The sequence below is a fragment of the Lathamus discolor genome, chromosome 16, assembly GCF_037157495.1.
Source record: "Lathamus discolor isolate bLatDis1 chromosome 16, bLatDis1.hap1, whole genome shotgun sequence".
Lineage (NCBI taxonomy): Eukaryota > Metazoa > Chordata > Aves > Psittaciformes > Psittacidae > Lathamus > Lathamus discolor.
In genome coordinates this window covers 5,629,634-5,655,580 of record NC_088899.1, presented here as the reverse complement: position 1 = coordinate 5,655,580, position 25,947 = coordinate 5,629,634, and the positions used below count along the sequence as shown (strand labels likewise).

The following is a 25,947-nucleotide window of genomic DNA, read 5'->3' as shown; positions in this document are numbered from 1 at the left end:
CAAGGCTCAAGCCCTCAGGAGCCTGGCTGCATGCTCTCAACTAGTGAGAAATGACCCATGGGCACAACCACTGGGATCTGGATTTGGCTCTTTGGGAAGCAGCTACCAAGTGAAGACTTGGAGCCAAAGGTGTGCATAGGAACAGGGAAGAGGGGGACAGCTCAGGCACATGGGCAGTACTTCATCCCTGCCCTTTCAACTGCATCCCAACCTTCCTGCAGTGGAATTGCCTGTGAGCAGCTCCTAGAGACCAGCTCCCTGCTGTGCTGAGCCCTGTGATGCTGCTCCCATCTCCTGCTTGTGTTTCTCCTTTCTAAAGCAACATCTATACCATAATGATGTCCCTTCAAACACAGAGACACATGGGGAAAGCTCCTCTGCTGGACACAGGCAGTAAGGATGCAATGAGCAAAGCATGAAGCAAACTCATTTGAAGTCCAAATTCACTCTATTGGGGAGCAAAGGAGCAAGAGTGAGAGTGCAGGGAGGTGTCAGGCCTGATGGAGAGCACTGCCCTGACGTCCCTTGCTCTTATGGAGCAGGCAAACCTGCAGAGATGGGGCACATGAAGCTGCTTCACAGCCTGAATCCCAGCCTGGGAATTATCACACACAGCCTTGGGTACCAGCAGATATCAACAGAGGTTCTGGCACCAGGTTTGATGTGAGTGGGTATAATGAGGACCTACTGAGCAAGGACCTTAAGCTGTGCTATAACCAAGACCAGCTTTGATTCCTGGTCCTTCTGTAGGCAGGGAAACTGAGGCACGGAGCAAGCAAAATGCTCATCCTGCACCCTAATGGGTTCAAAGGCACGATCCCCACCTGCTACCAAGCTTTGCCAAGGCCTAAGCAAGCCCTGGGGACGCTGAGCTCTCCTACAAGCCCTGCTTGATGGTGGCTATGGAGAAGAGGCTCTGAAGCTGCTTTGTAACCCATCACACCCCACCAATCTGTGCCCATGACACCCAGCGGGCTCCATCCCCAGCTCCACAGGGAGCATTCCTAGGGAAGAGCCGCATCTGAAGCCCAGTTCCTCAGTGCTTCCCAAAGGCACGTGGTGCTCTGCTGGGTACTGGGGAATCTGCAATCCCTGTGGATCCCCTTCCCGCTGGACTTGCACAGACAAGCGTGACACACACTATGGGGAGCAGAGGGACAAGCAGCACAGACCCAGGCAGGCAGAAGTCTCTAGGAAGGAGGAGGTGGGGAAGAAAGGAGGGTTAGTTGGGGGCACAAGGAGAGGTAAGATCAACCAGGAGCAGTCCAGACTGATGTACGAGCCAAAGAGGGGCTTGCTAAGGAGCCGGGAGCTCACAGCACCCACCTCTGCTCCCACTCTCACGTGCCTCGGAGGGTCAAGCCACAGCAAGGACCGGACAAGACCCCAGTGCACTGCGAGGCATTTCCATTCCAGCAGGAAGGGTTTGGGATGAGGGATGGGAGCAAACCCAGGGCAATGTCTCCATCCCAGGGGCTCTCAAGCGAAACTAGAGAGGCGGGGAGCAGTGAGAAGAGGCCAGGACTGTCCCTGGCTATGGAGAAGGGGAGAGAGCCGACCTCCTAGCAGAGATGTCCGGGTAGGGAGCAGGAGGGTGCTGCGAGGACACAATTCCTTCCTCCAAACAGGCAACACTGTAAAACACAAGACACAGACAAGAAAGGAAAGAGAGAGAAAGCAGAGGGAGAAAGACAGGGAAGGAAGAGCAGAGAGAGGCAGGGAGGAGAAGACAGATGCAACTACAGACACCTTCCCTCCACCTCCTGTCCGCATCGGTCTCATCCCATCCCTTCGTTCTCAGCTGCACCGTCACAGTGTCAAAGGAGAGAAGGATTAAAACAAGGCCTGGACTGTTTTGTTTGGCTTTGCATCCTTTGCCTTGCCGCAGGAAAAGAGCAGCAGAGCTTCGAGTTCCTTAGACGGGTACATGTGGGAGATTAAACCACTGTGACCATACTAATGGCCCATCCTTCCTTTTCCTGTTATTTTTCATTTTCATTTTCCCTTTCCTTTTCCTTTCTTTTAGCTTTTCTTTTTCCTTTTCATTGTCTTTTTCCTTTTCCCTTTCCTTCCCCAGCTCCATGCATCTCCTGCATCCTCACAGCACACGGATGAACTCCCCATGCTCCCCAGTATGGGTGCTGGTTGCAAACAGAACCTGTGGCTCCCTCATCCCCTGTTCTTACCCACTACCGAGTGTCCCATGAGGACTTGCACCCTGCATCCAGCAGAAGCATCCAACCAGGAGAGAAGCTGGTACCACCAACAGCGATCCGTGTTCTCACACCAGCTGGAAAGCAGCATCACCACCCCAATCTGCATTTCTAAACCCATTCCCCATCTCACATTGAGCACATCATCACATTGAGAACTGGTGCCACAGAGGAGGACGTGCTCCAACAGGCTCAGACAGAACATGCTTTCCTAAGCTGATGGGGAGACCAAAGGCTTGCCCACACCTCATGGTGGTTTGCTACAGGGCTGCCTGGAGCTGTCATCTGGATGTGAAAGCCTCAGCTTTGATCTGCTTCCCTGGATTACAGGCTCTGTTTGCTCCCACCCCATAAGGATGCAGCTCCAGAAAGCAGATGTGCGCATCTCCTGTCCTCGCCTGCAGGAAGAGAGGCTAAAATGAAAGAGAGGAACAGCAGACGTATAGGGACCAGATTCCACTGCCCACTGGCCTCACTGCACTGAATGGGTTGGGAATGATGCGTGTGTGCCATGAGCCCTCTGCTTACCCTAGGAATCTGGGAAGCCTCAGCAAGGTCCTGATGCTAAAGGAGATACAGGAAGGGTTTGTAGAGAGCCCAAGGCACCACCACCCAAAGACCCAGCTGCAAACATCATCTGGCCCCAGTGCATCTCAGGAGCTACAGACACCTTGCTTCACCCCTGCACCAAGGCAGCCTGCCTTGCCATGCCCCAGTGGCCATTCACACCTCCACAGTGGCACAACAGGGCAGGAAAACGAATTCCAGGCTTTGGCAAGGCTCCTGGTCGACATCCAGCACCAGGCTCCCTGCAGCAGAGAGGACTGGAAGGTGCCTGTGTTGATCTCCCTATAGGGAGAATGTGGGGAAGTGACTCCTCATCATTCACCCATCAGAAACACGGTGAAAGGGATGATTAAAACTCACAGTTTGTGATGGTATTGAGCGTGGGTTTGGGAGCCTGACAAAAGGGGTTTCAAGCAGCTGGGGCTGGGCAGCGTTCAAAACCCACTGCAGGAGCACAAAGCCAACAAAACAGGTCCACAACATGGGGCCTAAATCCTGAGTGTTTCAGGTTTGATACCACTGATACCTTGTGAAACAGCAGCTTGAAATAATAGGACACAGTTCCAGGTGTAGCAAAACCCAAATTGAGGTGAAATGAAACAGTTCAACTCATACAAATCAGCCCAGTGGCTGTGCTCAACTTCCTTCATTCTCTGTGCAATGATGTTAAAATTGGACGTTCCCAACATCCTAAGGACACCAAGTCCCATCCTATCACAGCCTCCTGATAAAGCATCCATTGGAAAAGGTCAAAAGCTGCTCCCAGAGATGAGACAAAGACACGGTGAGACGTCCAAAGAGGCTTTAGAGTTCCTTACGGAGATACCTGGAGCTGAGAGAAGCAGGCAGGCATGGAGGGGGAAGCATGGAAGGAGCTTGGGACTGGCACTACCCTGGGAGGAGAAATGAATGGCATGGGCTGCATAGGAGCTGCATGGTGGTGAATGAGAGATTCCAGCTGGACATCACAGACACTTAGTGCTGCTTAAACACAAATGACTCTCCCCATTGAGCACATCAGAGACAAGACCAAGGAGGAACACGCACACATGGACTGTGAGAGGAAAACCAACAGGGAGCAATGGATATCGAGGGCTTGTTGGCTGCAACACTGAAGAAAACCTGCGTCTTACTTAGGATGAGCACCCGCTCACGACTTACCTGCAGCTTCCCAGCATCACCTGCATGGGAGGGACTGACACAGGCTGGGCTTAAAGTGGCTGCTGGGGCTGGGAAGTGATGTGGGGGTACCAGTGCTCCTGTGGGTGACCAGCCTGGTGGCACCAGTGCTTACCACAGGGTCCACTGTGCTTTACTGGGATGGCAGCCTTCTGGTGGCACTCTGCCTTGCGGCGCTCGCAGTCATTGCTATAGGTGCGGCTGTCGCGGGCGCACACGGGCCGGTAGGTACCATCGCAGGTGATGCGGTCGCAGGAGCAGCGAGCGGTGCCGCGGCGGTTCAAGCACACGGCATTGAACTTGCACTCATCCTTGCATTTGTCTATGGGGAGAAGGGACAGCACTGCTCAACCCCACTCCCGGGGACAGGGAGCGGGAACCCGAATGCTCCCATCACTCCCAAGGATGCAGGGATGTACTTACCCTGATGCTGGCACTGCCCTGAACGCACCTTCTGGATCTCCAGTCCCCGGATGGCCCCCGAGCGCCCCATCACGCACTCGTTGTCGTAAGTCACCCCATCGTCACCGCACACAAGCTCCTTCTTCGGGGGACAGGTCTCGGGGCGGGAGAGCAGCTCTACCCGCCGGGTGCGGGGGTTCACCCGGCACACACGGTTCATGTCGTTGAGGACGCCTTTACATGGGTCTGTGCACAGAGGCAGGGCACACGGTCAGGTACAATCACATCCTGACCACCGCGGTGCTTGCTCCTCTGCCCCAGTTCCCTTTGGCTGGCGGCAGCAAGAGGCTCCAATCCTTCCCCAGTGGTACTCAGCCCTCCTCCCCACATCCGCACACATGAGGACTCCGCACACGCTCCCCCTTTCCAAAGCGATGGCTGGATGGGATGAGCTCTGCCTCTTTTCCCACCCTGAGCTGCATTCACCCCTCTCTAAGGACACCCTGATCCAGGCGAACCTCCCAGGTCCGAAGTGCGTTACAAGATGCTTGGAACTCCCATCCCACTCTCCCTCCCTGTCCTTCCAAAGTGCTGGAAAAGCATGGAAAACAGCCAGGGCCACACACTGCCTTGCCCCACTGCTCTAAGCTGAGCTCACATTAGCATACCAAAGACAAGGGTAAACCAGGTGCTGACTGCTCACTGATCCCTACTCCAGGTTTTCCTCTTCCTTGCCAAGCAGGGAACCTGCAGAGTGCTGATTCATTGTCTGCAATTGCAGAACCTCTCCCCCCTTTCATCCTACTTGTCTGAAATCCCTGCATCCACCAGTCCCAGGCTGACAAGGGGGGAAAACAACACAATAACCCATTCCCCCAGCCTCTCACAAGCTGGAGAGGGGCTTCCCCTCTACCCTACATCCCTTGCAGAAGGCTGGCCTAGGACAGGGCCACAGCTGAAGTCTTTTGCTTTAACCACTTTAGCATATGCAGTGATCATGGAAACGAAGCAGACGGAGGAGCTCCCACAGGACCTGCCCAATCCATCTCTTATTCCCCCTCTGGCAAGAGCTGCCTGTGCTCGCTGCTGCCCCACCAGCAGAGAGCCGGGGATGTGTTATCCCCTTTGGAGGCTTCTGCAACCCCAGTAAAGCAAGAACATCTTGTGTGGACTCAAGGGGCTGTGGGTAAATGAGGCTGCTGCAGTGGGGCAAGGATGCGGAACAGATGAGGAGGTGGGGACCGATCACATTAGAGGGGTTGGGGATGAGGCGGATACAGAGATTTATCTCAGGGACTGTGTGATGGGGACTGTATGACTGTATGACTGTATGTATGACTGCATGATGGGGACTGTATGACTGTATGTGTGACTGTATGATGGGGACTGTATGACTGTATGACTATATGATGGGGACTGTATGACTGTATGTGTGACTGTATGATGGGGACTGTATGACTGTATGTATGACTGTATGATGGGGACTGTATGACTGTATGTATGACTGTATGATGGGGACTGTATGACTGTATGTGTGACTGTATGATGGGGACTGTATGACTGTATGTATGACTGTATGATGGGGACTGTATGACTGTATGTGTGACTGTTGATCCCTGCTCCCTCCTCTGCCTTGAAGTGCATCCTCAAGCCTTACACTGACCAACAGAGTGCAGACCTTCAGCTATTTTCAGGTTCTATAACCCCTCTGCCTGAGTTCCTGCTGATGCCCAGCTAAAACCAGGAGGACCTCAAAGGAGCAGCGAGGCTCAAAAGCCTGTTCTCTGCCCTCAAACCTGGTGTGACAGCACCTCTTCTGCACTTCCCATCTCACCCTACTTGGGACCAAGCAGGGAAAACACCACTGAAGCTCCTCAGGGTTTGCAGCCTTCCCAAACACACTCCCACACTCCTTCCCCCTGGGCACAAACACTGGTCTGGCACGTGTCCTGCCTGATCCCATGGTTTCCCTAATGAACCCAGTGGCTTTTAATTACCAGGATCCACAGCCGTGGAGGAAGCCATCCTCGCAGTGGTTGTGCTCCAGGATGTGAGCCTGTTGGGCTCCTTTAATTAGAGGGAGCTGCTTGCCCACGAGCCCTAGGATGTCACCTAGCAAAGGGCTTCTTGCCAAAGCCAGCAGCCGGGGGATTCCGGCCCAGGGAAACAGCAGAAGGAAAAGGAGGGAGCACAGATGTTCCCCCTGCTTTGTAGGTCAGTGGGTCCCAAAGAGGAACAATCGCAGCCAAACGCTGCAGGGGAAGTGCTGGTTTGGTCTGAGCATCAGAAGCCATCACCCACAAAGCGACCTTCTTCTGCCCAGCTTGGTTTTGAGCTGATGAAGACATACACAGACAGGGGCTGCGTGAAGGCCTTAGAGCATCTTCCAGTACTTGAAGGGGGCTACAAGGATGCTGGAGAGGGACTCTTCATCAGGGGTGATGGGTTTAAGCTTAAACAGGGGAAGTTCAGGTTGGAGATAAGGAAGTTCTTTACTTCCTTAAAGGTGATGAGGAGTGGAACACATTGACCAAAGAAGTGGCAAACGCTCCATCCCTGGCAGGTTGGACAGGGCTTGAAGCAACCTGCTCTAGTGGAAGGTGTCCCTGCGCATGGCAAGGGGTTGGAACCGAATGAGCTTTAAGCTCCCTTCCAACCCAGCCCATTCCATGACTTTGCCATTCCCTGCTGCTCTCAATCCAAGGGGAAAGGCTCTTAAGGCAAGGAGAGGACTCACCGCAGGCACCATCGAACTTCTTGAAGACGTTCTCCTGCTTGTCGCAGGCGTGCTTGTTGAGCTGGCACTCGCTGCGGTAGTCCCGGCCGTCGCTGCCGCACACGGGGCTCTCGGGCACGCCGCTGCAGGACGATGGGCACACGCACTTGGCTGACTGGCCGTCGGTGGAGCGCACGCACGTGCTGCCGAAGCTGCAGGTCACCTCTGCGCAGGGGTCCTTGGAGCCTATAGGGGAAAGGAGAGCGTGGTACAGGCATGAGCTGCTCCCATGGGATAAATGAGCCGGGCACACGGTGGTATCTACCTACACATGGTTTAAACTGAAACAGGGGAAGGGCAGGTTGGGGATGAGGAAGGAGTTCTTCCTTGTGAGGGTGGTGAGGTGGTGGCACAGGGTGCTCAAAGAAGTGGTAAATGCTCCATCCCTGGCAGTGTTCAAGGCCAGGTTGGACAGAGCCTTGGGCAACATAATCTAGTGTGAGGTGTCCCTGCCCATGGCAGGGGTTGGGACTGGATGAGCTTCAGGTCCTTTCCAACCCAAACCATTCTGTGATTCTATGATCCCAAGTCCCTCCGAATGCCCAGAATCATACATGATGACAAGGGATGTCCTTCCATCAGCTTCAGCGGGTGCTGGACCCATGCACCTTAGGACAAGAGGAACCAGCCTCAAGCTGCACCAGGGCGGGTTTAGATGGAGCTGAGGAGCAATCCCTGCCCCAGAGGGTGCTCAGCATTGGAACAGGGCTGCAGGCACCGTCCATGGAAGCGTTCACGCATCGTGGAGACGAGGCCTCAGTGCCATGGGGCAGGGGTGGCCTTGGCACTGCTGGGAATGGTTGGGTTTGGTCATCTTAAAGCTCTTTTCCACCCTCACTGATTCCATGGTTCTACATGGTCCTGAGCCACCAGGATGCCCACAGAGGCAGGCAGGACCATGGGGCTGTGGGATCAGCCCCAAACCCAGGGCACACAGGGGAAGGAGCTCACTCCTCACTCCAGGCAGAGCCCTTCCTTTCCAACCCCCTCAGCCTTCCTGCAAGCTCCCTTCCCTGCGCACGCTCTCCGCGAGCCTCCTGCTCCATCAGGTGAGCAGAAAAGGGCCTTTACAGCACCTCCTGCAAACCGCAGTTAGCGGCAGAGCTCAAGGAACAATTCCCTCACTTGACAGGGAAGGGCCAAAAGGTATTTGCCAGTTCCTTTTTTCGGCCTCTTTCCCCTCTTTTTTTGTCGCTTCTTTACGATTCTGATTTGGAATAAATCACTCGGCGCTCTCCCCCCTCTGACAAGAGCTCAGCGGGAGCGCTGGGTGCAGATTTACTGCAAGGCAGAGCGCTGCAGGAGAGAAAGGTCAAGTTAATTTACTCTGAGATGAGGAGAACTGGGGTCTCATTTACACAGCTCCTTGCTCACAGCTGGGGAATGGCAGCCTGCCTTTCATCAGCCCACCCAGCCTGCTTCTACGCTGGTCTCTCCACCCTCTAGCTGTGGTAGATGGGACCCATACTGGGGAGGTATTGTGGTCACTGGGTTGCTCTACACCTCTTGAATGGCTTTGGCCATCATTGTGCCTCTTGTTACACTCTGACGATCAACAGGGAGTTGCTGGTGATTCCCTCAGTGTCCCCAACATAGAATGGTTTGGGTTGGAAAGGACCTTAAGATGATCCAGTTCCAACCCCCTGCCGTGGGCAGGGATGCCTCGCGCTAAACCAGATGCATCCTCATCCACCAGTACATCGCAGTGGTGCCATGAGCTCAGGACATCATGGCCCATCCTGAGAGCTCGCACTCACCACACGGCCCCTTGCTGATGACTTTGATCCGCCTCTGTTGGTTGCACTGGGCCTTCTCCAGCTCACACTCGTTGCTGTAGGTGGAATAGTCGGAGCCGCAGACAGGAGCTACCACCACGGGACAAGCGGTCTTCTTGCACACACAGGAGGCTTGAGAAGGGTCGGTGGGGCTCCTCTCGCACACCGCCCCGAACCCGCACAGCATCCCTCGGCACGCTGCGGGCACACACAGAGAGATGGATGAGCCCTGTGAACACGAGGATGCATCCAGGACTTCAAGGACCGTGCCAGCAAAAGGATGCTCAAGGCACAGCAAGGTCCTTTCCTGGCTAAGGGCAGGGATGTCAGCATCCCAACACATCCAGGAACCACATGAAGGTTAAGCTTTGTCCTTCAGGAACACCAAGGATGCATTTGAGCTGTTCATCCCATGCCTGAGGACAAGGACGGGCCCTGCCAGGGCTGATGAACCCTAAGGATCCATCTCTTGCCTGTACCCGGAGCATGGACATTAAACAGAGATAACCTGCTCCATCGTGCTGGTACCATGCAGAGCAGACAGCATGGGGATGGGCAGCATGGACACTGGGGTTTTGTTAAAGGCTGTGACACGGAGAAAGCTGCCTCTGAATGGAGGTTGTCCTGGAAGCAGCACCCCCTTTGTCCTCAGGCACCACACAACCACATCGGCTCCATCACAGCTACTCCTGAGTGACTGAGCCCTGCTGCCCTTTGAGAGTGGCCAGGTAAGGCAGGATGTGTGCTAAGCACCTTCACCCCATGCAAGGACAAGAAGGGAAGAGGCTGGGGTACATGGTCCAAAATGAGCTACCAAACCCATGGTCTTGCCTCTTCAGTGCCCCTTCTCACTGCGCGCTCCCTGTTCTACTCATTGTCAGTGTGAACTGGGGAAAGAAGGTCTGTCACCAGCTCTGCACCGCAGCAAGGAGGGCAAGAACCAGCTTGTGAGCAGGGAGATGCCTCCAAACCTCTCCAGACACGGAGGAGCATCCCTAGGGCTCCACAAAGCACTTGCTCTCCCTACACCCCCTCTGCTCAAGCCTTTGTGAGTGCTCCCCAGGCACAATGCGCTTTCTGTTGGCCAGGAAGAGAAAGGAAGTCAAGGAATGGAGAAGAAAACCTCCTCACCTATCCCAGTGTGGGACAGATTTGCCCCCCCCCCACACACACACAGTGCTTTCTGCATCGCTGTTTATGCAAAGCAGCCAAACCACGTGGCTGGTGTCTCTCTGAAAGAGATGCACAACATCTTCTTATCACAGGCACTAATCAGAGCAGCCGGCATGGACCAGTTCAGCATCTGAATTGCTAATGTGGGGGAAAGAGCATTCTTCAGCTGGGAGGAGGAAGGGAGAGGACAGGGGTCTCCAGGCACAGTGAGGGCAAGTGATGCCAGAGTGGTTTCTACCTGGTGGCTACTGCCATGGGCCCAGCCCTGCACTCCCAGCACACACATACATATGCAGGCAGGCACTGCACACCCCCTGTACCACCCTGCCTGCACATCACCCCCTGCATCACCCTGCCTGTGCATCACCCTATAGGCACATCACTCCCTGCATCACCCTACATGCACATCACCCCTTGCATTACTCTGCATGTGTATCACCCCCTGCCTGCACATCACCCTGCATATACATCACCCTATATGCACATCACCCTGCATATACATCACCCTGCATCACCCTGCCTGCACATCATTCTATATGCACATCACCCTGCCTGCACATCACCCTGCATATACATCACCCTATAGACACATCACCCCCTGCATTACCCTGCCTGCACATCACCCCTTGCATTACTCTGCATGTGTATCCCTCCCTGCATCACCCTGCCTGCACATCACCCTATAAGCACATCACCCCCTGCATCACCCCGCCTGCACATCACCCTGTAAGCACATCACTCCCTGCATCACCCTGCCTGCACATCACCCTGCCTGCACATCACCCTATAAGCACATCACCCCCTGCATCACCCTGCCTGCACATCACCCTGCCTGCCCACCCACTACACCAAGCGCAGTCCCAGCACCCGCTGCACCCCCAGGCAGCAGCAGCTCCTCCACCCCTGCAGACTGACCCACATAAGGAGAGAACAAGAGCTCATAACAGGCAGAATAAACCGCTCGACAGCGGCTCATTTACACTTCAATTCCCGGGCGTTTGCCTTTGACTGCCTGAAGATTTTGAGCTCATATGAACAGCAACAACGCGCCACTAAGAGACTAATATCATCAAATGAAAGAATCTCTCCCTCTCCTACCCAATATCTAAAGGCAATTCATCATCTTTATGAAGCGCTTGGATAGTCTCTCCTGCTCTTCCCGTTGCTGCTCCTTCTCTTTTTCCCCCTCTTAATGCAGATGAACACGTTGAGCTCTGATATTAGAGGGTGTGCAAGTGAGGAATGTGCCATGCAGGACAAGCAGGGATTCATCCCGTTCCCCCCGCCCTGAGGCACAGGCCTGTGGAGCATTAGTGGAACTGTGCCGTGCGTTATCCGCTGCCAGTTGTAGGGGAGGCAGGATGGAGCTGTCAGATCAGCCCCAGCCATGGGGAGGGAACTGGTGAGCACAGCGGATGCTGGATGCAGATCCAGCTTGGAGGGGAGCTCAATCAGGTGCCTGCTTGAAGGCAAGGGGGAAGAGGTGCGTGTCTGAAGGCACTTGTCTTCAGGACACACCAGCCCAGGCTCAGAGATAGGGAAACCAAGGTGGGAAGCATATCCAGGGTGTCAGACAAGGATGTCTCCTTTCTTGAGCTCTTCTCCTTTGCCTCATAGAGTACAGGAAAGGAGCCTCACACATCCAAGGTGAAGGCTCCAGCCCTGTTCCAGGGTACTCAGCACCAACCAAGCCTTCACTTCCCATTCACCTTCAGAGCCATCACAGACAGAAGCGCTTTGCTGGGTGTGGGTAGAAGCAGCAGTGAGGCACAAAGTGCTCTTGTCCTGATGCTTGTATGGGGCAGCCCGAATAAGCCCCGGGCAGCAGATGAAGTGTGTAGAAGCACAAAGACCTCTGAAACTCGACTCCCAGCAGAGCTGGTGAAGACCCTGCTCTCCAAAACACCCCACAAGGAAACCATCTACCTGCCTACCCAACTGGAACAAGCACCAGCGACCGGGGATGCACAGAGGGACCAGAGCTCTGCCTCCTGCCCCTCTAGGGACACGTGTACAGCATCACCAAGATAGTGACCATACATTTCCCCCCCAGGGTGCCTCCTACATCACCCCACAGACATGCATTGGTTGAAACCAAGCCTGCCTTCCCCACAGCAACACCACAGCTATCACGGACACACTCTGGAAGGCAGAGTGAGCTTGCAACAGAGCCGCTGCTTGGGATGCTGGAGGTCGCAGCCTATTGTGCCTGTTCCTGGATGCAGAAGGGATCTCTCAGTGCCTGCTCAGGACTGCGTCTAAACTGCCTACAAAGCACAGGGCAAAGCTGTGCAGTGAGGTCAGGGAGCAGGCTGGGTCTGAAGCGAAGCAGGGCTCTGGTTGAGCCATCCTAGAGCTGCACGGATAAGGCGCAGGGAGGCATTTGGCACACAGGGAGAGCAGCGCTTGTCTGGAGCGGCAAGAAGCTACAGCAAGGAGCTGACCTTTCCCAAACCTCCTGAGCTGCCAAAGAGGAGGGAGAGAAACAGCTCAAGTGAGGTATTTATACAACACTCAGCAAGCTGTATAGAACAAAAGGGAAGGCTCGGGCTTATTGTAAGCACGCTGAATAGCGGCCAAGCCTCGCTGTGTCTCTTAGCAGCACTGGAGCAGAAACAGGCTAATAAATAACAACAGCAATAATAACAATGAAGAAGTGCTCTCCCTGGAGAGGAGGGGAAAGGAGAAGGGGTTGCTATCGACACTTCACACCTGAGTCAGCATTGGGGGGACACAGCAGTCTCCTGTCCCTCAGCAGCCCCAGGCTCAGCCTGCAAAAGCAAGCAAGGCTTTTAGAAGAGATCAAGGCTAGGGAAAGGCCTGGCTGTGTTCAGAGCCTGGGCTCCAGCTCACATAAGCTGTGCTCTGGGGCTCTGCCTTGTGGCCTGCAGTGACTCCTGGTCAGGGCAGAGAGCACAGAGGGATGCTAAGGAGGGTTTCTTGCCCTCTGGCTAAGTGGGGAAGGTGAGTGATGCACAGAAGTGCTCTGACCTCTCCTCCCAACAGTCCACAGAGGAGCATGGGCCATTCTCCAACAGGCAGAGAGAACATGCTGGGCAGCATCCACCCCACAACAGCTGGAGCCACAGCTGTGTGCCTGCTGCCAGCCAGGGATGAGCAGATGGGGAGGGAACTCGGGGTTATGGTAATGGTGAATGGACCATGGTATCCATTTACCACACAGCCATCTGCAGGGCAGACCCTGCCTGGCCCTGGGGGGGCTGCAGTGTGGGGTGGTCATAGGAAACACTGGGAGAGAGGGGCTGGATACTCCAAAAGGCAGAGGCACCACACAGGGACAGCAACCAAGGGATGGAAGCCACCTATAGAAATGCCTTTCCCAGCCTGGACTGGCACAGAGTGGGATGCCTGCATTGAAAACCATGAGCAAAGAAAAGGGGAAAGGAAGAGAGGAGCTTTTGGGATCCTGTCTACGCTGACAGCTCAAACTGGGGTGTGAAGAGCAAGAGTCAGGGTAGCAGAGTGCTTCTTACTGTGGTCCAGGCCAAGAGCTGCTGGCATTGATCCGAGCCAAGCTGCTCCTGCACACAGATAACCTACCCACTGCACCAAGAGCAATGACACCGGTTCAGCTCTGAGCATCCCACCCCATCCATGACACTTCCTTGAGCAGCCCCTAATGAGCAGCAGGGATGGAGCAGGATGTGATGCCCCTGCCAAGGTTCAGTCTGCATCTCCCCGAGCAGGTTGTGTGGGCACAGATGGCACCAGCTCCACCTCCTCATGTCCAACAGTGCCTGCAGATGCCCAAAGCGGCTGGAAGGACAGAGGAGAATAGGACAGCTCTGCCGTGGCCAGAGCCACTGTGGGAGTGGCTGCAAGCCACACATGGAGCCTGCGGAAAGCAGGGAGAAGGATGCTTGTTCCCTGCAAGCATGATGGAGGATGGTGAAAGGAAGACTGAGCTGGGCCCAGGAGACAGGGGCAAAATGAACCATAGAATCAATGAGGCTGGGAAACAGCTTTAAGCTCATCCAGGCCAAGGCCACCCCTGCCCCATGGCACTGAGGCCTCGTCTCCATGGTGTGTGCACACTTCCATGGACGGTGCCTGCAGCCCTGTTCCAACGCTGAGCACCCTCTGGGGCAGGGATTGCTCCTCAGCTCCATCTAAACCTGCCCTGGTGCAGCTTGAGGCCTTTTCTTCCGAGCCTCCTGGACCAGAGCAAGGACAAGCAGCAGGGAGATGGCAGCTGGATGCAGGCAAGGAGGACGGATGGAGAGCAGCTTCTGCTGCCAGCTTCTCCCCATCCATTTCTGCACCTTGGCTCTCCCATTTACAAAACATGCAAATAACAATAATCACCAACCCCCCAGTGTCAGCAGGTAAGTAGCTCAATAGAACTAGTAGGGATTAATAACAAGCTGCCTTCATCAAGTGCTTTGAGATCTTGAGGTGAAGAGCTCTGGCTAATAAGCCCCGAGCATTCACATTAAAATGTTTCTCTGGCTTAATAACAATAATCATATATGTAATGTCAAAATTGCTCTTTTCCACTGCACTGGAAAGAAGAAAGTGCTACAGGAGCAGCTTGCTGACTGCTTATTGCATCCTGCCTGCATCCCCAAAGAGCCTGGCTGAAAGGGGCTCTGGTGGGTTCCTTCCGTCTGGACCAAAGCTTTCCCTTCAATGGGAATCTTGCCAAGGGAGGAGGGCTTTCAGTGTGGGAAATGCACAGGCGATTCCTGGCAGCTCCCTGCTCCCAGCCAGACCTGCCTGCTGAAGGCAGAGCTTGCGTTTGCCAGCCTGGACCTGCTCCAGATCCCAGGGGAGCGCATCCCTTCTCCGAACGGGCTGAGAAAAGCAATCAGAGAAGCACAGCATGAGACTTGATTACAGCTCATGGGTGGGATGGACCAGTGATGGGAAGGGGTAGGAGAGAGGAAAGGCTAACAGCACAAGGCAACCATAGCCCTGAATCCCTGCAGCAAGGGATGTCCCAAGGATGGGGACATCACTCATGGCCCACACTGGGATATGTATAGGATATATATAGCATATAGGCCACACAGGGTGTGTATATATATATATATATATATATTAAATCATGGAATTTTTTGTGTTGGAAAGGCCCTTAAAGCTCCTCCAGCTCCAACCCCTGCCACGGGCAGGGACCCCTTCCACTGGAGCAGCTTGCTCCAAGCCCCTGTGTCCAACCCGGCCTTGAGCACTGCCAGGGATGGGGCAGCCACAGCTTCTCTGAGCGCCCCATGCCACAAGGCAAAGGACACCAGCAAAGAGCAGGGCTGAGCTGCTGCAGGGGCTTCCTTGCTCCCAAACGGGTAAAGGGAATCGCAAGGCCCCAGGGATGGAGCCGGGTCAGGCCAGCCAAGGCCAGCATTAATTCTGCATGAGGTACCCGTTGCCATGGAGACAAGGGAGGCTGCTCCAGCCCCATCTCCTCTGTGCACGTCTACTCCTCTGTGTACATCTACTCCTTTCCCCGGGACCTGCCTCCCACCATCAATATTAATTACATCAGGCAGGGCTTACCGGGTGAAAGACAAGGATGTGTCAGCCCCACAGCCCAGCACATCCCAGGCCATGCCAACACCGGCACAGAGCTGTCAGTTCATGGAATCAGGGAATATCACATTGGAAGGGACCTCGAGGATCATCTGATCCAACCTTTCTAGCAAAGCATGACCTAGACTCGATGTCCCAGCACCCTGCCCAGCCCAGTCTTAGCAGTGTCCAACACTGGGGAGTCACCACTTCCCTGTGGAGACCATTCCAGTGGCTGTTCTCATCATGATATATCTTCTTGTGCCAAGTTGTATCTCCCCAAGAGTAACTTGTGCCCATCATCCCTCATAAAGACATCACTCCTTGTAAAAAGGGAGTATCCATCTCTTTCATGGTTATGGTGATAAAGTCACTTATCTCTTCACTACTAAAACCCACCACCACTGCACTACTAAAAGCCTGCCTCCACTTGGGAAAGGGCAGCCCAGCACCTCACAGAGCTGGCACTGGTGATGCCAGCAGCATGAGCCACAGCAGACAGAGGAGCAGGATGAGAACACGGCCACAGAGTCCATAACTGTGCGTCAGGAGGGGTGGGCAGCAAGGGGAAAAAGCTGGACCGTTGGAAGATCTAAAAGCAATCTCTAGTGCTGGAGGCAGAGGGATGGTAGCAAGCAGGATGAAGGCGATGCCAGAGGCAGGCAGGGCAGGGTGGAGTTGGAAGCATCGTGTTCTTGGGTCTAGAACATCAAAGCATCCCTCTTGCAAATCAAACACCATCATAAATGACTCTCGTTAATCTGCCACAAGCCCCCTGTGTGAGCGGCTCTGTCACAGCTCCTCAGCCTGCATCAAATGGAGTTTGGAAACGGGATCCACCAGGGATGTGAGCCAGGAGCTCAGCGCACACAGAGTGCACCCAGGCGGATGGCAGCCTGTACACAAGGCACTGTTTTAACCTGCTTCCACAGAGGGAAGCAAACCAGCTTTCAGACCAGGGATGTTCAAGGGAAGGGAAGGAGGCTGAGCAGCCTCTGGATGCCAGCTCCTACAAAGCCAGCACACTGCCCTTTGACAACCCTTCTCAGGCCCTTGGGCACACTACCAGGTCTTTGTGTTCATGCTATTCATGCTCTTTGCAAGGAGCTTGCTCATACCTTGCAGGTCCCAGCCGGCTTTGCACCTCCTGCTGTCCTTTCCTCTCCATCTGCACTTCACATGAAGCGTTAAACAACGACTGCATCCTTAAGCCACTGAACCACATAATTGCACCCATTCCTGCTGTCAGCAAACACCTATCACTGAACCTTGTGTCCCTGTAACCTCGGGCATGTTCCTACAAAACCAATGTCCACTTGGCAAGACATCCTCTGCCACAGCACAGCACCAGGCAGTATCTTCACTGGGCTAATACTAGAGCTGGTAGTGATGCTCTAGGTACCACACACTGACTTCAGCATGGCACGGCCAAGGGAAGAAGAGGAAAGAAGACAAGGCAAGACAAATACTGCCTCTTTGTCACAACACTCTCAGACTAAAAACCAGAGGAGTGAGGCAAGCCTGGGAATCCACAGCCTGAGCAAGGATACAGGGAAAATCAGGAACACCCTTGGCAGTTCTCCCCATCCACTCCTCCTCTAACATTTAAGCCACGTATCATGAAAGTGCATAAATTGATCCCCAAGAGAAGGCTCAAACCTCACTGTAAATGGAGAAGAAAATGCTCTCAAGAGATCAAAAGTGGTGCCTAATAACTGCTACTACCTTATCTCCTGCTCGACTTCTGAAGAGCTATGTTTAGCATCTCTCCTCTCTCCAGAGCAGCCCTGAGCTGGCTGAGCTGAAACACATTTTGCTGCTGCTCAGGGTGCAAAACACAGGCAGGGAAACAGTCACTCCTACTGCAGCAATAGGCAGGATAAGCCAAGCTCGGGTAGAGGGATGAGGATCCACAGGTAGACCCCAGTGGTGGCTCCCGAGATGCTGCCTCACTGCCATAGCAGTAAAAAAGGATGGAGAAGACACTGATATACCCAGGGTGATCTGGGGACCCCCGTGGCCAGTTAGGAGGTGGATGGCTTCACCCTGAAGGCATGAATCGCCCAGGATGCTGGGGCAAACAGAAGAGCATCCCAGGTCACCATCCACCCGAGGCAGTGGGGTGTGAGCATCACATCAACAGTGCAGGAGGTCAGCGCTTCAATGCATGCTGCAGCAAACTCTGAAGAGGAGGAGTAGGCAGAGTGTAATTAAAAATGAGCTCATCAGCCTGGTACAGGAATTCACCTGGCGCAGAGAGAGAGATTTGTCTCCTGTTCCACGATGTGTGACAAGACTTCCCACCACGCTCCGATGCTCCAAGTCCCTCCTCAGGGGCTGGAACAGTGCAGAAACACCAGCGCTGCACACACTGCTTGGGAGAGGGTACCCCAGTGCCAGTGCATATCCCAGTGCAGGGATGAGGCATTCAGGGGGTGCAAAGCTCTCCTTGCTCCCTGCAGGAAAGGAACCATTCCTCAGTGTAACAGAGCTTGTGAGGGGAATACTGATAGCACAATTGAGCAGGAGAGCATCTCCACTTGAGCCACTGGGACCCGGGGTGGGGGGAAGCCATGGAGCATCCCTTCTTGGTACAGAGAGGAGAGGTCACAGCATCTGACTGTGGGTCTGCAAAGAGCATCCTCAAGGCTTAACATCATCCCTGCTGATGTTGATGTCTGAGTTTGTCAGGTGGGGAGCTTGCACATGGGGACACCATGGCCCCAAGGCTGTGAAGAGATGGATTGCTCCTAGAAAGATGCACGTTCTGCACTCCTGCTGCTACAATTCAGCTCCATTTCAAACCACGCGTGTAAGGAAGGACTGGGGCCGGGAAACAAATGGGTGTGAAAGGAAAGAGTGGGATGGTCAGGAAAGACCAGGGGCCGCCCAATGCATCTATGGGCAGACAAAACCACCCAGGTCTGCAGCACCTTCCTGAGATAAGCACTCTCACAAAGCCTGCAGAATGAATTCATTTTGAAGCATCCAAGTCTTAAATTGGCTTTTGTCAAAAGAGAAACAGGCTGGGATTAGCAGCCAAAGCCAGCAGGGTGCTCCAGTACCACACAGAGGCGACAGCATTGAAGAGCTTGTGGGTTAAGTTATATTTTCATAGCTCTCTTTCCAGGGCAGCCAAATATCCCCTTGGGCAAGCACAAAGCTGCCCAGAGAGCCACTATGCAAAGCAGGCAAGAGGAGGCAAGCACCATGCATGACTTCTAACCCCAAGGCAATGGGCTACTGACCAAAGGAAGCTCATCAGAACTATGGGATGCTGATTAAAAATGACCAAGTAAAAGAAAGGAACATCTTTTTTCTGATGGAGCATCATGGAATGATTTGGGTTGAAGGGAGCTTAAAGCTCATCCAGTTCCAACCCCGCTACCATGGGCAAAGACACCTTCCACTGGAGCAGCTTGCTCACAGTATCAGAAAGGAGGAGGACCACACTCACTAATCTCATCATACACAAGTGGGGAGCATTCCCGAACACCCCCGTGGCACAGAGCTGATGCTCCATAACACACAGCACCATTTAAACCGCATGAAGGCAGAGATGGCCACAAGCAGGGACAGGAGCAACCAGTGCTCACACTGCTGCATGTGGCTATCCCCTTCTTCATGGACACCAGATGGATTGGGAGCCACTGGAGGAGAAACAGAGCTGGATCTGGCAAGGCAAAGCCATAAGAGGGTGCCAAAGAGAGCATCCAATAACCAGGAGAAACACAACACCCAGGACTGAGAGCACTGCAGGATTAATCCACTGACTGATTTCCTATGCACACTTCAAGAGCCACCTGCACCAGCTATTTCTCTGCCTCACCCCTGTGCTGTAAACCCTGTATTTATGGGGCTGCCAGGCACAAGAAAGCATTTTCCCAATGTTTAATTTCTCAGATGTCCTCATCCCACACGGCGCTGCTGCTTTTATGCATCCATAAATAGGTGCTTAGCGCTGCTCCCTCAGCCCGGGGCGACGGGTCAGGCCAGCATCCTTCTATCCATGCTCGCCAAATGGAAATGGGTGTCCAGCCCCCTCAGCCTTCTCAGATGGCTCCAAACCCAGCAGAGACTGCCTGGTGCCATTAACACATCTGCAAAGGTGGATGCCAGCGAAAGGGGTGGCTCCCACCACCCTGGTGAGCATCCATCAGGGATGCTGGCTTGAGAGGGTACCCCTGCAGAGCAGCAAGGGAGGAAGGTGGAAGGGAAAGAGGGAGGATGGGGAGCTAACACTGAGAAACCAGTGCTTTATCCTATTGATTCACCTAAGCAGCCTGGCTTCAGGGCTCTGAGAGGGTTCATTGTTCTCCCTGCCCTCCACAGAGCAAACAGCAAAAGCAATCTTACCTCCCGCACACAACCCCACCAAGGGATGCTGAAAACAAACAGGAATCAAACCTCTCCTCACAGATGCTGCAAGAACAAGGAGAGGGGAGGAGGTAACCTCCCACCCTTTATTGCACCCCAGGGGATGCAGCACGCCCTGCCTACCCCCTGCACCACACCTGCAATCCTGCCCTAGGGGGATGCACCTGAGCCAACATCCACCCTCAACCCAGCTCCCTGTGCGGACGCTCCCCTTCTGAGGAGGAGAATTAACCCGCTTGGATGCCCCAGGCTGGTCCTTCAGTTGGAGAGAAGGCAAGAGCCTTCACAGAGCGCTGCATTTAAGGCAACCAGGCCTTAAGACTCTATAAAGCTTAACAATCCCCTTCCCGGCTCTGGGAATGCCAGCGGCATGGGAGATTTGGGAGAAAGCAGTGAGTTAACAGCATTAACGGCCTTGATTCGGAATGAAACGGAGACCACTCTATAAATCAGTGTGCGGCTGGAGAGCTTTCTAGGGTAGAAATGGGTATGAGGAAGAAAAGGAAGAGATAAATAGCACACAAGTGTTAACTACAGACACCTCCCTGCAGTGTCTTTCACCTCCAGCATCACCAAGCACCAGGGAGCAGTAGTGGCTGCAGCACCTTTCATGTGTGCAAGACAGGGTCATTGCAGCAGAGATGATGCCCAAGGTGCATGGAGCCGCTTCCTTCATAAGGAAAAATGAGGTCTGACATTGCCTGGGCAGACAGTGATTCCTGCCCAGCTTTGCACCACTGTTTGGAAGGGGAAAGGACTACTATAAACCTCCCAGCAGCAGGGTCCCTGCATAGAAATCCCAAGGTGTACATCCCCAGCGGGTACCGATGGGCTGAGGTCCATTGGCTCACAGCACAAGCTGCCAGCTAGTGGCAACCCCACTGCTCACCATAGCGCTAGGAGAAGGGGAGGATCTGCCCCAGGAGATGAAGAGGTGATGAACCTCGAGGAGCTCAGACGGAGAAGCAGCAGCTGAGAGGCCCTGCTGTGTTTAATGCTGCCACTATCACACTGTTGTGCTGGGACACAGCCCCTGCAGCTGCAAGTACAAGCATAGCCCTGCCTAAATCACACAATCCCAACCTGGTTTGGGTTGGAAAGGACCTGAAAGCCCATCCAGTTCCAACCGCCTGCCACGGGCAGGGACACCATCCACTAGAGCAGGTTGCGTCTATTAAGCTTGCCAAAGGAGGGGCCTCATTTGGCAACCCACCCCCATGGGTAGTAGTTTTCCATCTCTTGTGGGGACCAGAGATCCTTTGGAGTATGTCATCTGGATGGGCTGGGCTGCTAATATTTTGGAGCCCTAAGCTAAGGAGCTACACCTACGTCTGCTTTTATTTTTGCCTTAGATGTCTCCTTTGGTCCAATTATAGACTAATCACATTTTATCTAGCATCCGCTTCTCCCCCGCCTCCTTTCCCACCTCCAGAAGAGAAGGCAAGAAGGAAAGAAACAAACGTGTTATTGATTGACTGCTGTTTTCTCCTGGCTCCTTCTCTGTGCGTGTGGGACATGGGGAAGGGGACTGGAGAACCTGCCAGCAAAAAGCAAGGCACTCAAAGGATGCTCAGTGAAAACAAAGCTCCTACAATGACATTATCTGAGCGTGTGCCTGCCTGCATCCAACAGCTCTTAAAGCATTGACTGGTAATAGCATGGCCTCAAAAAGCAAAGTTCCTGCAGGTTTGAGAGACCAGAAGGCTTTAGGAAGCTCAGAGGAAAGGTGTGAGGTGCTCGTCAGACACCAGGGAACCCATAGGTGAAAGACAATCCATAAGTGGTCCAGGGAAAATGCAAGTCCATAGGAAACAAAGGCGCTGCCCTTGCCTGTGAAGGACACACAGATGATGGGAGATGGAGAGGGAATTGCTAAGAGAGCCCAGAAGCAGAAGCCTGCGGGACCTAAGCAACCTAAGCTGAACACCAGCTTCCATTTGGCTCCTGGTGCTGGTGGAGCTGAAACCTTTTGCCAGCTGGAACAGGAGCCCAACAGATTTGGTGGTAGCATTTAGGCAGTGTTAGGAGCTGACTGATCCAAGGCTGGATGGGCCGGGATGGGATGATTCAACTTTGGCTGTGCAGCAGAAGCAGTGATTTCATGAACAGGCAACAGCATCTCAGCAACCTCTGGCAGCCGCAAAAGCCCTGCTTCTTCCACATCCCACACACTTGGGCTGCAGAGATCCCTACTTTCCTCATGCCCATTTAACCTCCTCCTGCCATGGGCCAGCACAACCCACTCCAGTCCTTTGCCAGCGAGACCAAGACCTGCTGACGCAGGAGATGCTGCGTCCACATCACTCCCTGTGCTCCCCTCTGACACCACACCGAAACCACAGAGGAACCAAGGGAGGCAGAGCATTGTTTCTGGCTGTTTCATCATGCTAACAACAGTCCATCACCTTCTCACAGCCTTTCCCCCCCATCACATACCATGGCCATAGATGCCATTTGCTTCTTTAACCTTGGTTTTGCCCTGTGCTTGCAGAGCAGCAAGCTCCTTCTGCTTCCCCCTTCCTTTTGCCAACATCCAGGAAGACCCGCAGGGAATAAACACAGAATAGCCATGGGGTTCAACACTGCTGCTTGTAAGCATAAGGTCCCTTATACTTTATTCCACAGCCTCATGAACCAATACAGCCCTGCAAACCACTGGATGACCCCATCTCCCTTTCCAGCCCCTTCCTGTTTCCACCCAGGAAAACCTTCTGCAGGGAAAGGGAGCCAGGAGGAGCGGTTGCTCTGCCCAGCATCCAACTCCTGCATCCCCAGGGCAGGGACGAGGACATGCAGCACAGGGAAATAGATCACTGGGTCAGGAGGAGCACGAGAGGCTCCTTGATTTGCTCTCACGAGCATCCTGAGCATAGGAGCAGAGCAATGGGTACTTACCATCTCGCGGCGTTGGCGGCGTCTGAGTAAAGTAACTATTGGGCTTGTCTGCAAAGAAACACAAAACAAGGGGCTGTCAGCACTTCCCTTTGGTACACGTTCTGCTCTGCCCCCCATACCTCTGCCCACAGCTCCCCAGCAGCTGCTGGACCAGCATTTCCTTCCTTCAGCACACAAGCAGGCACTGACCCCCAGGGAATGCACAGGAGCAAGAAGGGAACAGTGGGAACAGGAGCTCCAGCTCTCCCATTTGCATCAATGGAGCATCCCTGGGTTGGGATCTGGCAGCCTGGCAGGATCACGTGCATCTCACCAGGGCTGTGATGTAAATCACGCAGTGCATCACCTCTCACACGTGTACCTGGGTACCAACGCACCAAGTCATCTGGGTTGAGCAGGACAGCGGTAGGGATGCTGCACCTCCAACCAAACATGGGAGAATGGGGTAACCTGGGGCAGCAGAAGGCGAAAGCTCCCATAGACAGGACCACAGATCCCAGAGCAAAGTGGGACCTTGCCTTGCCACTGCCAGCCCTTACATCTGGATATCCCCTGATTAGCCAAGGAGGTGAGCCCAAAGCCAGGCTGAAGGCTTTGCCTGCCCTCTAAAGGCTTTCCTCACAGCAGGCGTTGGGCACTTTCCAGCACCAAGGAGGTAAAAGACACCTCTCATGATGGAGTCTTCCTCACAGGCTTTGGGGTGGTGAGCACCCGTGCAAGGATGTGTGAACAAAGCACAGTGCCTGCAGCAGCCGGCAATTCATGGATGTACCCACATCCGCTTGGAACCAACTGTGTGATCTACTCAGTCACACCAGGGCAGCCTGACCTCAAGGAGAACTCCGTCTTGGCCCGACCTGCTGATTCTTCAGAGCAAGAGAATGTATAGAGAGCAGGAAGCATCCTAGGAGATGTCTCGCATCCATCACATACAGTCACAGGCTGAGTTTCCCTATCACAAGGGAGCAGCAAAAGCCCTTGGCCAGGGCAGGACTCACATCGTTTGCCCCTCACCTCCCACACAGCCCTGCTGAGATCCCCACCTCACAAACAGACCAATGCATCCCCCCCGGAGCATCACCCACACTCAGACCTCAAGCAGCAGATCAGGACACGGGGTATTTTGGGGACACGGGACACAGAGGGTGCTGGTGCAGCCAAAAGCATGAGCACACAGCGGGGAGCTGGAGCTGGCTCACACACACCCACATTCACAGCATCATCTAAAGGAAAAGGAGGGTAGAGCTTCATAGCGAGCTGTCACCTCCCCAGACAGCAGCAGACAAGCGATGGCAGCACTGGGATGCTGCTCCCACACTGACCTGACCCCTGCTTTTCCCTCCCCTGCTCTTCCCACACGCCCAGAGACACCTACAGTTGTTGAGGAAGAGCAGAACGGCAAATCCCAGCGTGGAGGTGGCCAGGAGGATGAGGCAGATGTTGCATGGGATCATGAAGTACCGCACCACCAAGGAGACCTTGTGCTGGTACAGCCGGTCCCGCTCCAAAGCCCCCGGCGCCATGGGGTACTGGCAAGCTGTCATGCTGCAGGCCAAAGCACGACCCACCGACGACCCATCCAAGGCAGAGCAGCCACAAGGCTCACATGAATCCCTCTTTTCCCCCTCCCTGGTTGTCTTCAGCAGCAGCAAGACCTAAGTTTTCCCAGAGGTTCCCATTCTCTGCTCACAGCAGGGCAAGGTGGCACCTTCAGGAGCATGAGTTTGTCCCCACATCTGCCATCTCAAAGCAGGGTTATGCCGAAAGGGCAGGTCCGAGCCCGCTCGGAGAGGACACACGCAGTCCTGTGCTCAGCAATCCCCCTTCCAGCCCGGCAGGTGTCATGGAACAACAGAATCCGTGTCAATCCACACCTCGCAAACTAAACAACCCCAGGCAAAAGTGCTGAGAGCTCAAGTTCTGCAGCCAAGACCACCGGGATGGGGACAAGCTGCTACTGGTGTGGGAATGATGGAGGCTGCCACAGCCCCGATGCACGCTGCCTCCCAGGAGCAGGGCTGGGACAGAGATGATGCGAGGGGTGCCAGCATGGGACCCCTCTTGGGCTTACAGCCTTGGAAACATCCGTATTCCCTCAGTATCCTCTTGGTGGGGATGGGAGGCGAAATCTCACCACCCCGGCGGTGTGTAGCAGCCTCTCGCTCCAGGAATACCGAGCTTCCTCCGCTGTCTGCGTCTCCTTTAGCTGCGGATGCTCCGGAGCAGGTATCCCACGCTCCCAGCCTCTGAACCTCCAGGAATATCCTCGCACCGGAGGATGCTTCAGCAGCCCCACAGCGCGGCTCCGCTCACATCCACTGCTCCTCCACCCCGCAGCCTCACGTCGCTCCCCCGCCGCTCCTCAGCCTCCGGTGGACAAGCCGGTTCCGCCGCCCCGGTCCTCCCCTCGGGCTCGCTGCCGCCCCGCACACCTCGCCGGCGGAGAGCAAGCGGGGCAGAGCAGCACCGCTTCCTCACGCAAGGACATGCCAGTCCTTCCCGGAGCGATCCCGGCTGCCCGCCGAGCCCGGCATGGGGAAGCGGCACGGACGGGATAGAGGGACACAGCGGCGCTGCCGGAGCCCCGTTCCCGAACCGCGGCTCCCAGTGCCGGCTCCCTAATCCCGGGATGCACGCGTGGAAGGGCCGCGCAGCATCAGACAACGGAGCACCCGCCCGCCCCACGCCCTGAAGTTTCCCCGCCCGCTCCGCTGCCCCCGGCGGCCGCCGTGTCCCCCCCTTCCTTCTATCCCCGTTCCCCTCCCTCCTTCCCCGCCCGCCGCGGGTCGAGCCCCGGTGAGCGGAGGGAGCGAGACCCCCCCAATAGACAACAAAGGAGCGGGCGCGGCGCAGACAAAGAGCGGGGAGCGCTGCCCCGTTCCCCCGGGGCCAGCCCGGCCGGGACCCATCGCCCCTCCCGCCCGCCGCGGGGCGGAGCGGCTGGGAGCAGCACCGGACCCTCCCCAGCGTTAGGGACGAGACCCCGGGGGCAGCGGAGCCCCGCAAGGAGCGGCCCCGCCGTGACCATTGTCTGGGTGCTGGTGGTAAAGGGAGGGTTTAGCCT

At 54.9% G+C, this 25,947-nt stretch overlaps 1 protein-coding gene across 1 annotated transcript in view; it reads right to left on the bottom strand.

Moving 5' to 3' along the window:
• AGRN (agrin) overlaps positions 1-25,947 on the bottom strand; it is a 105,318-nt gene that overhangs the window by 31,098 nt on the left and 48,273 nt on the right. Inside the window, exons 4-8 of the mRNA XM_065696184.1 lie at positions 22,884-22,931; positions 8,895-9,110; positions 7,099-7,323; positions 4,383-4,607; positions 4,075-4,281 (exon numbers count right to left, since the gene is read on the bottom strand). Of these exons, the coding sequence (XP_065552256.1) occupies positions 4,075-4,281; positions 4,383-4,607; positions 7,099-7,323; positions 8,895-9,110; positions 22,884-22,931 (921 nt within the window). The remainder of the gene's footprint in view (positions 1-4,074; positions 4,282-4,382; positions 4,608-7,098; positions 7,324-8,894; positions 9,111-22,883; positions 22,932-25,947) is intronic.